At 46.0% G+C, this 12,695-nt stretch overlaps 1 protein-coding gene across 3 annotated transcripts in view; it reads left to right on the top strand.

Moving 5' to 3' along the window:
* The window catches only part of LOC147727877 (tyrosine-protein phosphatase non-receptor type 9-like), a 1,887,882-nt gene that overhangs the window by 1,803,965 nt on the left and 71,222 nt on the right, over window positions 1-12,695 (top strand). For all 3 annotated transcript variants that reach the window (XM_086961826.1, XM_086961825.1, XM_086961827.1), the window contains one exon: window positions 6,572-6,779. In XM_086961826.1, the coding sequence (XP_086817952.1) occupies window positions 6,572-6,779 (208 nt within the window). The remainder of the gene's footprint in view (window positions 1-6,571; window positions 6,780-12,695) is intronic.

Genomic DNA, 12,695 nt, shown 5'->3' with positions numbered 1-12,695 from the left:
CGGCAGTTCAAGGTGCGTAGTAACCCAAACTGAGGACTATGAAGCTCGGAAGTCTTAGGCTGAATTACGACTTCCCTACAAGGAGAAGTGTGAATACTGTTAACACGAAAATATTCCGCCCGCTAATACTATTTAGCGGAGGAACGAACTCAAGCTGGCTTCTCAGGAAAAACCTTTCGTTGAAGTGCGCAGCAAACAGCGCTGTGGCTCCCCAAGAAACACTCTGTGGCATAGAATGGCAACCGATCCCGTTACTGTTCAGACTGGCGGCCATCTTAGGAGAGGTTGTATCACTAGTTACAGTAATACCACACATTCACTGTGCTAGGCTTAATGTTCAATCGTGGTCGTTTACAATCTACCTGACCAGCTATGGATGCCACAACATGACTCCTGACATTTAGCTACTAAAAGAGAGGGGATTCTTGTTCCTCCTTTTGTCTCCCCGCTCCGTGTCCCATCCCCACCTCCAACTTCCACACTTTCCTTCGTTCGATTCTATGCTGCCAAAGTTTTACATGTTGTTTTATTTATTCGATGGCATCACAGCACAGTGTTGTGCACTTTCAGTTAAGCCCTCGCCCTCTACCCGCTCACTCCCCAAAGCAGTAGAAAAGTAAGTGAGTTGGGCGTGCAAAAGGGTGTGAAAATCTTTGGTTCGAGGGTTAAACATGTCTAATCATCAACATGCCTTCGTTCGGCCGCCGGTCCGTTCTTCCACAAGCACCATGGACGCCAAACAGCAACACACCACTGATCACAGAAGAGATGCTTGAACAAACCGATGTCCGACAGCATCCGAGCTCCCCCCCCCCCCCCCGCCCCCTCCCCCCACACACAGCGTCCGACCAATCAACTGGTACGCCAAATTCTGAGGCACAAGCAGGCTAAAATAGGCATCATTGAGTGGGCGGCACGTGGACATCACAGCTGGTTGTTTTCGAAGCATCCACGAGACAGCTCTGTCCCTCCCATCACCCGTCCACTACACATAAAATATACCAGCTTTGAAAACATTCCGCTTGGGCCCATAGACAATGCTCCAAGATGTAGGGGTACACCTCCCACAGCCCCATGTACAAGGTCGCTCCAAATAGTCTACTGTCCAAACCGCTTAGTTTCTGTCCGTTCCAACATAGTTCTAATCCTGGGATCCTCGTTTGAACACATTGTGTGGTCTTGGACAACTTCGTCTCTCAGAGCCATGTCCTGTACCTGCTAAACTGTGAAGCGCTTAGACTACATCCAAGTAGCAAGAAGAGCCACATGATCAATGAGACTCGTTCGCTTGAACCTATGTGGAGCATGCAAACGCGACTGGCACCAAACCGGTGGCTCTTCACGGGTGAGTGTGAACTGCACTCTGTGACACAGTGATTGAACACGGCTCCTGTGCCTGGCAGAGCTTAGCAGCAGTGAGCAGATTACGGCTTGGCAGAGCCAGGAGTAGTATATACGCAAAGCAGCAGCTCGTGAGATGAATACTTTACTTGCGGCGAATGCGTCTGGTCCCACAGTCGTTTTGAAATTTCTCCATCCACAGTCAACTCGTGGGCTATCACGCAACGCGCTGTTCGACCACGAGTGACCTGGTCTCCCATCATCCTGCCTTGGGAACCTGAGAATTCCTGTGCTGCTGAGATGGCACCAGGGGGGCCTGAGGAGGCAGGATCACACTTACACACGAAAATGGTACACTGCTTAGTCAATATAACAACGTGTCTTTATAACATCATGACAAACAATAAAATACTTCACATTAACGCGTGTATTCGGAACTCCACACCTGGCGTTGTAAAAATTAGAAGTTGATATACACACCCCAACAATTCACTCTGCCTCACCCTTGAAAGAATAGAAAGCAAATATTTGCAATGCAACAGGTCTCGCATTTACGCGAGCTTAAGATATTGGCATTATAAATGAGAATGCCTTTTTATTTATGTTTTAAAAACGAAAATAAAAATAATAGGCATTGTCATTTGCAATATTAATAGCTCAAACTCACGTAAATGCGAGACCCATTGCATTGCAAATGCTTGTTTTTAAATAGATAGTGTCCATGCTCAGTGGGTTTATCTGGAGCAGGGCACAGAGTTATGTCCATTCGTGAGCACTTTGAAGGACAAAGTTTGCATTTTAGGCTCTTCAATACAGCAACACAGGGATTCCTAGTATCTTTATTGTTTCTCGCTCGTCACCTAGAGATTCTGTGTTTTGTTCATAGATTTGCTTTTTAAGGACTTCGAAAACCTATGCTATCTCTAAAAATATCATTGATGATGTCAAAAGTGGTTTCACCATTGAAATCATCTCATGTTATATGTAATGTCATATGTAGCATCATATGTAAGGTCATCAGCAATATATTGGGGGCGAGTTATAGCTTGCAGAGCCAGTCAGTTTCAGTGATTGTGAGCAAAAGAAACCATTAACTTACCTTTAACTAGGTTTTTAAATTTTTTACGATATTATGAGCCCAACTCCTATGTTTTTATATACCTCTAGTTTCATCGCTCTGTGGGCCAACCATTTTTTTTCATATGGAACAAGGCCTAGGCATAAAAATATTTTTCCAACTGATTTCCCGTGTTGGGGAATTTGGAAATGAATCACTCCTAAAGCGAACACTTAACTGGCGAAAGGCCCAGAAAAATCCCTGTGCTGTCACTGACTGACTTATCCTTCAATCAAAGGGTGATGAGTTATGATGGGGGTATCTTACGCAGTAGGGAGCACCTGTATGACTGTGCAGGCACTGCTATACCGATCTGTAGATGTACATGTCTACAAATCCTTATTCTGTGAATCAAGATCTGCTGTTTGCTTCAGCAGACGGCTCTTAACGCTCACAATCCTCGGAGTAGCACGGGGGTAGGAATAATGATTTCTAGACCTGCCAGACATTAAACCGCGCAGAATACCCCTCGCCTGCAAACTCATGGGGCTCTGAACAATACTGACAAAAAGACCACAACGGGTCCATTTTTCATTGAATTATTTTTTGCTTCACTTGGGCCTACTCATGCCCCGAAGCTCAAACAGCCAGCTGATTTTTGCTGTATTGTTTGTAGGACAGTAGGCATATCTTCTTAGAAATGAGTAATTACAGGTAGGGATCGCTATTTTGGTCCTGATGAGTAAGCAGTAGGGGACTGCTTACGAAACATGTCGACTAGGTAGCCAGCTATTGCTCTACCTCACAACCCCTTCTTAATGTTCCCAGCTAGAGAAGTTAATAAAGTGTATTTTTTCTACTATGCCAGGGAATTTTTAACCTTTTTTCGATTTTTTTCACACTCACTAGTGTTAGGTCCCTACACTTTCACTGATACCCATACACTCACACATAGCCTCTGTCACAACTTGAGTGCTCCCGCGTAGTCGTCTGGTCGTAGCACGCCCCGTCCCGTTATAGGGGCGGGAAGACCCCTATGATGAAGCATGACACTAACGGTTTTTTAGTGTGTGAGGGGTATTTTAACAAGCACATTGTGCTCTCATCTTTCCACTCTTAAGAGAGAGCCTATTACCACTTCCACTAGTAAAAATTAAAATAAAAATCATCACTTCACTTTTCTTTGATAGAATCTCTTTGGTTATGTAAAGTCCTGCTTGGAGGGTGATCCTATCAATACCTCTACGCTCCTCTTTTTGGTTTGGACAGCTCTTAACGCCCTTAACTGAAATTGTTTTTTACAGAAAGTGTTTGAATCAGTGACCTTCACCTTGATTATGCCACTATCTGGGTCACTGTGCAAATGGACAGCGACAGAAACATACTTCAAGGCAGTTGTGCTGCTGTCGATGTACAGTAGCTGGCTGCAGTGCTGGAGGGGGCGTTGGAGGGAAGGGGAATTAATAATAATAACATTGAAACCTTATCTAATGCCGACTGGTCAGCCACCTCATGCCTCGGCGCTCTTCCTGCTCCTAGGAGTCCCTGGGACTTCATTCACGGACTCCTCATCCAATACAGATGCTGCTCTCATGCTATGAGAGCAACATGGTGATTGTGCTGAGCGGGCTGGTTTGCTGCTCCCTCAGGCACAGGGTGTCTGTGTGGTTTCTCCACCGAGCTGTGGAACACAGCTGGGTTGGAGAAACCTAAATGTGCATGTCTGTTGGGCTGGCCCCTAAGATGGCTGACCAAACTGAATTACACATTTACAAGTCCCCACTACTCCTTCTCCCAGTACCTGCACTGTTGAGAAGTGAATCATCTTCAAGCTTCTCACCCACGCCCATAAGGCCCTCCACAACACCGGCCCCGCCTACATGAATCACCGCCTTTCGTTCCACGCACCCCAAAGACCCCTCCGCTCAGCCCAGGTCTCCCTCACCACAATATCACACATCAAGAAGAGCAGAACAGGAGGTCGCTTCTACTCCTACCTCGCGGCCAAAGCATGGAACTCCCTCCCTCTCCACCTCAGCCTGATACCAACCCTCTCCAAGTTCCTAACGTACCTCAAGACCTGGCTGTTCGACGAATCACCATGAACGCCCGGCACCGCTCGCACCCAGATGGGCGATGGTAGCCTTCTAATGATCACCGCGAGGGTTTAGGAGCTGCGCGCTTCCCGCTCCTCTCACGCCTTAAGACCCTTCCGGCTGCGCTCCACAAACCTTGATTGATTGGACAGAGGATTGCCTAGCCCCACCCTACCTTAGACTCGACAGCATTGCTTCCAGTGAAAAATTAAATCATAAAATCGTTTTATAATTGTTTTATTTTTCATTCTACGGTAAGTGGGGCTATTATGGAGGAGCCATCGCTGCTGCTTTAAGGATGGTCTTTGCTCATATTGAAAGCACATCGATAAACCTACATTACAAGAATTAGACCAAAGAAGGATTGTGAAGTAACAGTCAGATGCGAATAATAAAAATGCAAAGCACAGTTTGCAATGAAAGGCTTTAGAATGGATTTTGCCAAGTAGAATTTTTTTAGCGGATGACTAGAATTGCATTCATTGATTAAAAAGGTGCAGCTCAATTGTTTAAAGCATTATTGTAAAAGAACTACCCTGGTTGATGTGTGTTTGGGAGGCCTTCCAAACTGTATGTTGTCACAGCACAGACATATTCAAATGAAAGGTGGGCAACAAGACAATTTCCTCTGCAAAAACATAATTATCGTGGGGCATGGTTCAGCGACTCTGGGAAAGCACTTTATACCTACAAAGAATTAATTCAAAACCTCAGTCGACCATTTACGCTTTGTGCAAACTCCATGAGAAGCTGCAGAGCCAACAACGGGAGTGTCACGGGACCAATGAGAAGAGCCATCCAAAGTAAATATGGTCAATAGAGGGTTATGCACAGCAGGCATTCCCAGGCAAAATGGATAGCCTGCTTGAGAAATCGCAATGTCAGGCATATAAACTCATAGTTAAGTCAACAAAGAGTATCCGCAGCAGCCTGATTCCCCTGGAGTTTGGCCTTGTGCAGCAAAACTATGAATGCCTGGGAACGCAGGCGAAATATCATTACCAAGTTCTTAAAGCACCCATTGGAAGCGTAAAGAACATGCTGAAACCCATCTATGAAGGGACCACCAACCCATGGAAAATTACATGCAAAAAGCTGTGGAAACACATGGTCTGGCAACACAAAACTGGGGCCAAGAATGGTTTAGCTGCGTGGCAATTAAAAATGCACTTAATAAACACATTCAGCAATTATCACGTGAAGCCGACTCATCAAAGTATACAGCTAGGGGAGGCCTCTCCGGACTAATTACATCATACAAAGAGCATAAAATGCAGTCTTACCTGAAGCTAGCTTTGAGGCGGAAGGCACTAAAAAATATTCACTGGCCCAGGCTACTGCCCCTTCCAATTAAATAACTAAATCCCGGATGGAAATCCCTGGCCTCTATAACCAGGTGTAGAATCTGCTAATATAGAATAGAGTCCCAGCAGCATTTGGTATGTTGTTGCCCAGACCTGCTACCACTACGTCAGAAGCTGTTAAAACCGAAGTGTCTGTCTAAAGGTACTTGGACGTGTGAAGAAGCAATATCTGCTTTGTTCTCTTGCACGGTACCAATAGAATTGGCCACATTTGGGAAGTGTTTGGCTGAGCTGCATGTTCGGCTCTCTGAAAGAGAAGGTCCTGACGACACTAGCGGGGCTGGCACAAGCAACAAGTAAACAAACAGGGAAGAGATTCGCCATGCAGTTCTAACATTAAGTCCATTATACAGTACAAGGCACTAGGTCACTTTAACCCTGAGGCGGTTCGACATCCCTGCGGCTTGTATCGATGCCATCACCTTCTTCCATTCCGGCCGCATGACAGCCTTAAGACAGGGAACGAACATTTACTTTCAATCAATGCTGCTAAAACAATACTTTTTTAAAGATGAACAAACATTCTATATAATTCATTGTTATTCAGATAGAATTTGTAACTGTTTTTTATTAATGTCTGAAATATTGCAAATGGTTTTGAGTAATTTTGCAATAAACCTTTCATTCACTCACAGACCATTTTAGATCTATTCGGGTATGATTAGTTGAATGTAACCTAATCAGTTTTATTAAATGTCTCCTGATTTTTAAAGACAGGGGAAAGCCGAAATGTTGCACACTATCAGTATATGAGCTGGCCTGACTTTGGAGTACCCAAATCTGCTTCTGCTATGTTAGACTTCCGAGCCCAGGTGAAACAGCATCAAGCTGCAGCGGTACAGGCCTTGGGACCACAGTGGACTGGACATCCAGCTGGCCCACCTATTGTTATCCATTGTAGTGCAGGCATTGGAAGAACAGGTAAGTGTTTGATGTTATTACACTCAAGTGAGTATGTTGTCTGTTGCATGTAGATTACACACTGACTCGCCTTACATTCACAGACCAGAATCCCTGACTTAACTTTGCAAACCAACATTCCTGACAGAACACTGCATACCCCTACCTAGGGCAGCACGCACACAGGTACACACAACACCACATGCACACACACAGTCACTACATCACTGTACATCTGCACACAACAACACTGTTTGAAGTTTGCCCTTTCTGCACAATCACTCTGATTTTTGAGGGTTTTTGTAGAACCCTATTTTTATTGGCTGTACTACTCTACACCCTTTACCCCCTGCTTACCAAAGGTAAAGTGCTTGTGCTCCTCTTTTCAACTTGGTAAAATTGGTTTGTTCCTAAATGGCACATTTAACTTACGTATAAGTCCCTAGTATATGGTACCAAGGTATTACCAGGGCCTGTAGGTTAAATGTCACAAGTGGACTGCAGCACCCATTGTGCCATCCACTAAAGTGACAATGTAAAGCTGACTGCCAGCCTGCTAACAGAAGCCAGGCTGTACAGGTTTTAACTGCAAAATAACCCCTTTATCAGGTCTAAATTGTCCTTTTAAATATTTATAAATCACCCCTAAGTAGGCCTTGTTGTAAATAAAGGTAGGGTACATAGTATTTAAAAGTAGGTCATGTAGAAGTGTGATGTTAAACATGTCCTTGCAGTGAAAATGTCCTCAAGCTATTTTCACTGTAGTCGGTTTGGCCGTTCAATAAGAAAACAGTGGAATGCAATATTAAATACTAATCCTCTATCTCAAGAATGGGAATAACTAGAAAAATAGTTCAACAGCTATTTTTAATAATTGGTCAAATCCAATTCAGTGGTGAAGTTGGATTTCTTCTAGATATTACGGAAAGGTAATTTCCTTATGTAATCTACACATTACGTACCACATTTACAGCAAAGAGAGATTTACTAAGACCAAAAACTACAGGCTGCAACATATCTGATTTTAATATTCTCAGTGCTTCTAAACATTTTCTAGCCCCCATATTGCATTACAATGGTTTAATCTACTTCCTTCTCTGAGGGCATAAGTTGGACAAAAAAATAACACTTGCAAGATTTTCTTCAGCATTTAAAGGCATAGTGTAAATATGTGTCGTAGTGAAGAGACTGGCGATTGCACTTTAATGGTTTGTACTGCGTATGTTTTATTAAACTCTAGAGGAACAAAAGAAATAAGGTACAAAGGAGTAACTCTCAATCAGTCTCTCAGGGGGTTTAGTTGTTGGTAACTGGTCTCCTTTTCGTTCTGGAAGCATCACGTCGTCCAGGACTCCCAAGTTGAGAAAAAAACCAAAGGAAAAACAATCCAAAGAAACATGGAACTAGATAACGGGTTTTTCTAGGAGTTTCAGCAGAGTGCCACCTTCAACAGGTAAGGGGTGTTTGTGCAGGGTGGGAAGCTGTGGCTACAACCCTTGTTGTGAGGGGATTCTCTTCCCCCCTTCTTATGCTCATATGCACTCCCACATGTGCTGCTCTCTGTTCCCCAGGTGCCTGCTATAACCCGGCCCCCCACCAGCTCCACTAGAAGCCCAGGTGTTCTTCATTACTTGCCTTTGACCAAGACCCGTCTCCTGGGCCATGGTGTGGGCATCAAAAGCAATCGTCTCGCCCCTCGAGGTTCTGGGGCTGTAACCTGCACAGCACAGCTGTCCGGCTTTCGTCCCATCTGCTCCATTGTCTCTGGGATTCTCCAGTATTCAATCTTTCATAGATTCACATGCTTGTATCTTCCCCGTCGTCATGGTGGGAGTCTCCCGGTAAATAATAAACATAGCAGTAGAAGAAAAACTGCCTGAAACCATAGAGTAGAGAAACCAGAGGGTAACCTCTCCTCCTCGTTATGTGGCCCAAACTACAGCCAATCAGCAACCAGCCCCAGCCTACACCATTCCCAGCAGAGCCACCATACCTCAGATTTCTAACCGCCTTCGTGTGAGAAGGAGTCTCCCTGAGCTCTGCTCAGTTTTTTCTCTCTCTTCACTGACCTTTTGACCTTTGTCAGTTGGAATCAGGTACTGTTTTTTCTTGTTGGAATTACTTCAGTCACGATGTCTGAAAGCTCTAAGAAGAGTCTTTTCAGAGCTTGCAGATCCTGTGGCAAGGCCAGACTTTTTTCTGAGGATCCTCACAAGGAATGCTTGTACTGCCTGTACCCCAAGCATATCCCTAAGGACTGCAAGTACTGCCAGAACTTCCCTCCCAAGACTCTGAGGGATAGGGAAGGGCGCCTCCTAATATGGCTTCAGAAAAGGAAGGTTCATGACTCTGAATCTGAAGGAGAAGCCATGGGACACTCCTCTAAGAAGTTAAGAGGGTCCTCTGAGGAAAAGGGAGATGTGAGGCAAAAAGCAGGAAAATCTAAGGAAGGTGAACCTTCTACTTCACTCCCTCCAACTCCTCTCAAGCCTTCCTCAGAAAAGAGGGCTCCGTCGTCGCTTCCGTCAACGAGATCTGTTAAAAATCCAGTCAGATCGACGACGAGATCGTCGACGACGGCGGCGAAGACCGTTCCGTCGACGATGGCGACGACGACCCTTCCGTCGACGACCAGGACCAGTCTGTCGACGACGACGACAGTCTCGATGTCGACAGCTTCGTCGACGACGATGACAACGACGACTCCGTCGACGGTGAGTGTTAAGTCTTCGTCGACGGCGAGATCTTCGTCGACGAGCATCCCGTCGACGGCCCCGTCGACGATCCCGTCGACGATCCCGTCGACGATCCCGTCGACGGCGAATAAATCATTGAAGATGTCATCTCCAACGAAAATAACGTCAACTTACATTTCTGTTAAAAGGATTGCTCCGTCGACGGGGGTGTTAACGAGCAGGAAAGGAGAATTTTCCACGCCAAAGATATCACCTCTGCTGCCCTCCACCATTCTGGATGGCCAGGAATCAGAAGAAGAAGGATCTTTTGGAGCGGCGTACAGTCCTTCGCAGCTCCATATTAAGCATCAGGACACTGATGAGGAAGATCAACGGGAGGATTTTACCTTTACAGACCGGCCAGTCAGGGGCCAGATGAGATATGAGTCTTTTCACCAGGCCTATCACTATGATGATGATGAGGAGGAAGTGGATACGCCTGCGCGAGAGGAGGCAATGTCGGTGCCAATCTCTTTAATATCCGACTTAAGGAGCATGATAGACAGCTATTATCGTCGCTTTCCAGAAGATAATGCTTCCGCGGCCTCTAAGAAAGGCTCTCAACCTGTTAAAGAGGCGCCTATAACTCATCCACCTCCCCCTCCTCGGAAGGAGGTTCAAAACGTAATTACGATTCGCGATGACCTGAATGAGTCTGATCATGAGGAGGAAGAAGGAGAAATTAATCAGGATGAGGAAGTGGGAGACGAATAGAACCAGTATATTGCTCCAACGTCCCCGGCGTCACCCTTGCCTCAATCAAGTTCTCCACCGGAGGATATAGCCAGCTTCCATGACCTGATGGAGAAAGCGGCTAAAAGGTTCAAGCTTTCTATGCCAGTCAAGGAAAACGATTGTTTCCTTTATGACTTTAAGGAGTCCTCCAGGAAATCGGTAAGAGCGATTCCTATTATTGAACATATCTGGGAGGAAGGACTCAAATTGATGAAGAATCCAGCTTCAGTCTCAGCATCCATACCCAAGCTGGACAAGAAGTATCGTGCTGTAGAGAAGGCTCCAGCATGTCTTATTGGACATCCTCGTCCAGACTCAGTGGTGACTCAGGCAGCCCAGAAGCGCTCCAAGAACCTGATGGCCACATGCGTGGCGCCCCCCGATAAGGAGGGCAAGAAGATGGATGGCATAGGTAAACGCTTTGCGGCGATGGCAGCGGCTTCCATCAAAGCTACCAACGCAATGGCTCTGCTGAGCCGGTTCAATAGACAGATGTGGTCGGACATCGCGCCTTTCCTGTCGCACCTTCCGGAGGACAAGAAAGAGGAGGCGACTACCATTCTTCAAGATGGAGCCAGAGCAGCGTCGGAGTCCATAGATGTGGCAATGGACATATCGTCATTACCAGTTCAGAGTTTTACTTTTCGGACTGAAGTCTGCCCCCAGAGTCTTCACGAAATGCATGGCCCCTATAGCGGCGCACTTAAGGCAGCAAGGTCTACAGGTGTTCCCATACTTGGACGACTGGTTAGTAAAAGGACCATCGTTCCAAGCAACGCGGAGATCTCTACAGAAGTGCACGGAACTCTTCCAAAGACTAGGTCTACGAATAAACAAGGAAAAATCATCCTTTGTTCCGACCTGTGCTCTACAGTTCTTAGGAGCAATCCTGAAAACTCAGGAATTGAAGGCTTACCCCTCAGAGGAAAGGGTAACGAAAATCTTGAAGCTGACTGCATCCCTAGCAGCAAAAAAGTTCACTTCCATCAGGATATTCAAATCATTACTGGGAATGATGTCCTCTTGCATTCCGCTGATCCCCAACTGCCGTTTACAAATGAGACCGTTACAGGAAGCCCTGGACAAGCAATGGGTCCAAGCCCTGGGTTCCTTCGACGACAAGCTGGTCATAACAGGTCAGATCAAGCGGGCAATGTCATGGTGGGGTATCAGGGGCAACCTAACAAAGGGCCTCACATTCGAACCACAATCACCAAGCTACGTCATGACGTCAGACGCTTCATTGCGAGGCTGGGGGGCTCATTTGCAAGACCTGGAAATTCAAGGCCTTTGGTCTCCTCAAGAGGCGAAACGTCACATCAATCTCTTGGAATTGGAAGCAGTCTTCCTAGGCCTCCAGGCTTTCCTTCCCAGGATCCAAGGTTCATCGGTTTTAGTGCGGACAGACAGCACAACAACAATGTTTTACCTGCGCAAACAGGGTGGAACGAGATCAAAACCCTTGTCGATTCTAGCACAAAGAATCTGGAAATGGCTATTGTGTCAGAAAATAACACTGCAAGTAGAACATGTCCCAGGAGTAGACAACACAAAAGCGGATCGGTTAAGCAGGTCATCCGACATTTGCCACGAGTGGGAGATCAACCAGATCCAGCTGAATCGGATTTTCAAAGTGTGGGGCAAACCAGGTCTGGACCTGTTTGCAACTCAGAGCAACAAAAAATGCAGTCATTATGCCAGCAGGTTCCCTCAGCAGGATTCAAGGGGGAACGCTCTTCACCTCCGATGGACAGGGATGTTTGCCTATGCCTTCCCTCCTTTTCCCTTAATTCCCAGACTACTAAGGAAAATGAGAGCAGAACCTTGCCAGATAATACTGATAGCCCCGGCATGGCCGAGGCAGTTTTGGTATACAGAGCTTCTGCAGTTGTCGGTAGAACCGAGAATACAGCTCCCGATAACCAGAGATCTGATTTCAATGAACAGAGGCCAAGTACTTCATCCGCAACTGACCTCGCTAAGATTGTCTGCTTGGAACCTTTTGAGCACGAATTCCAGTCCCTAGATATCACCCCAGAATGTCGTGAAATACTGCAAAGTTCCGTGGCGCTGTCTACCAACAGGACTTATGTGGCAAAATGGAAGCGATTCTGTAGTTGGTGCGTGGCTAATGCACTGCATCCCTTAACGTCCTCGGCTGAGCAAATCCTTCCTTATTTACTGCATTTAGCCAGATCAGGACTGGCGCACTCATCTATAAAAGTTCATCTAGCTTCAATTTCCAGGTATAGAAGATCACCAGGATGCCCTTCCTTGTGGTCTAACAGACTAATCAAGGAATTCTTGAAAGGGCTGTTCAGGAAGTTTCCTCCTGTCAAGCATCCTCCACCTTCATGGCAGCTTAACACAGTTTTGTCGCAGCTGATGAAAGCTCCCTTCGAGCCCATACACAAATCAGAATTGCAATTCTTGTCATGGAAAGTGGCTTTGCTATTGGCGCTCACGT

The sequence above is a fragment of the Lissotriton vulgaris genome, chromosome 3_1 (genome assembly GCF_964263255.1).
Source record: "Lissotriton vulgaris chromosome 3_1, aLisVul1.2, whole genome shotgun sequence".
NCBI lineage: Eukaryota > Metazoa > Chordata > Amphibia > Caudata > Salamandridae > Lissotriton > Lissotriton vulgaris.
Note: the sequence above shows the minus strand (reverse complement) of the source record. Positions and strands in the feature narration are given on the sequence as shown.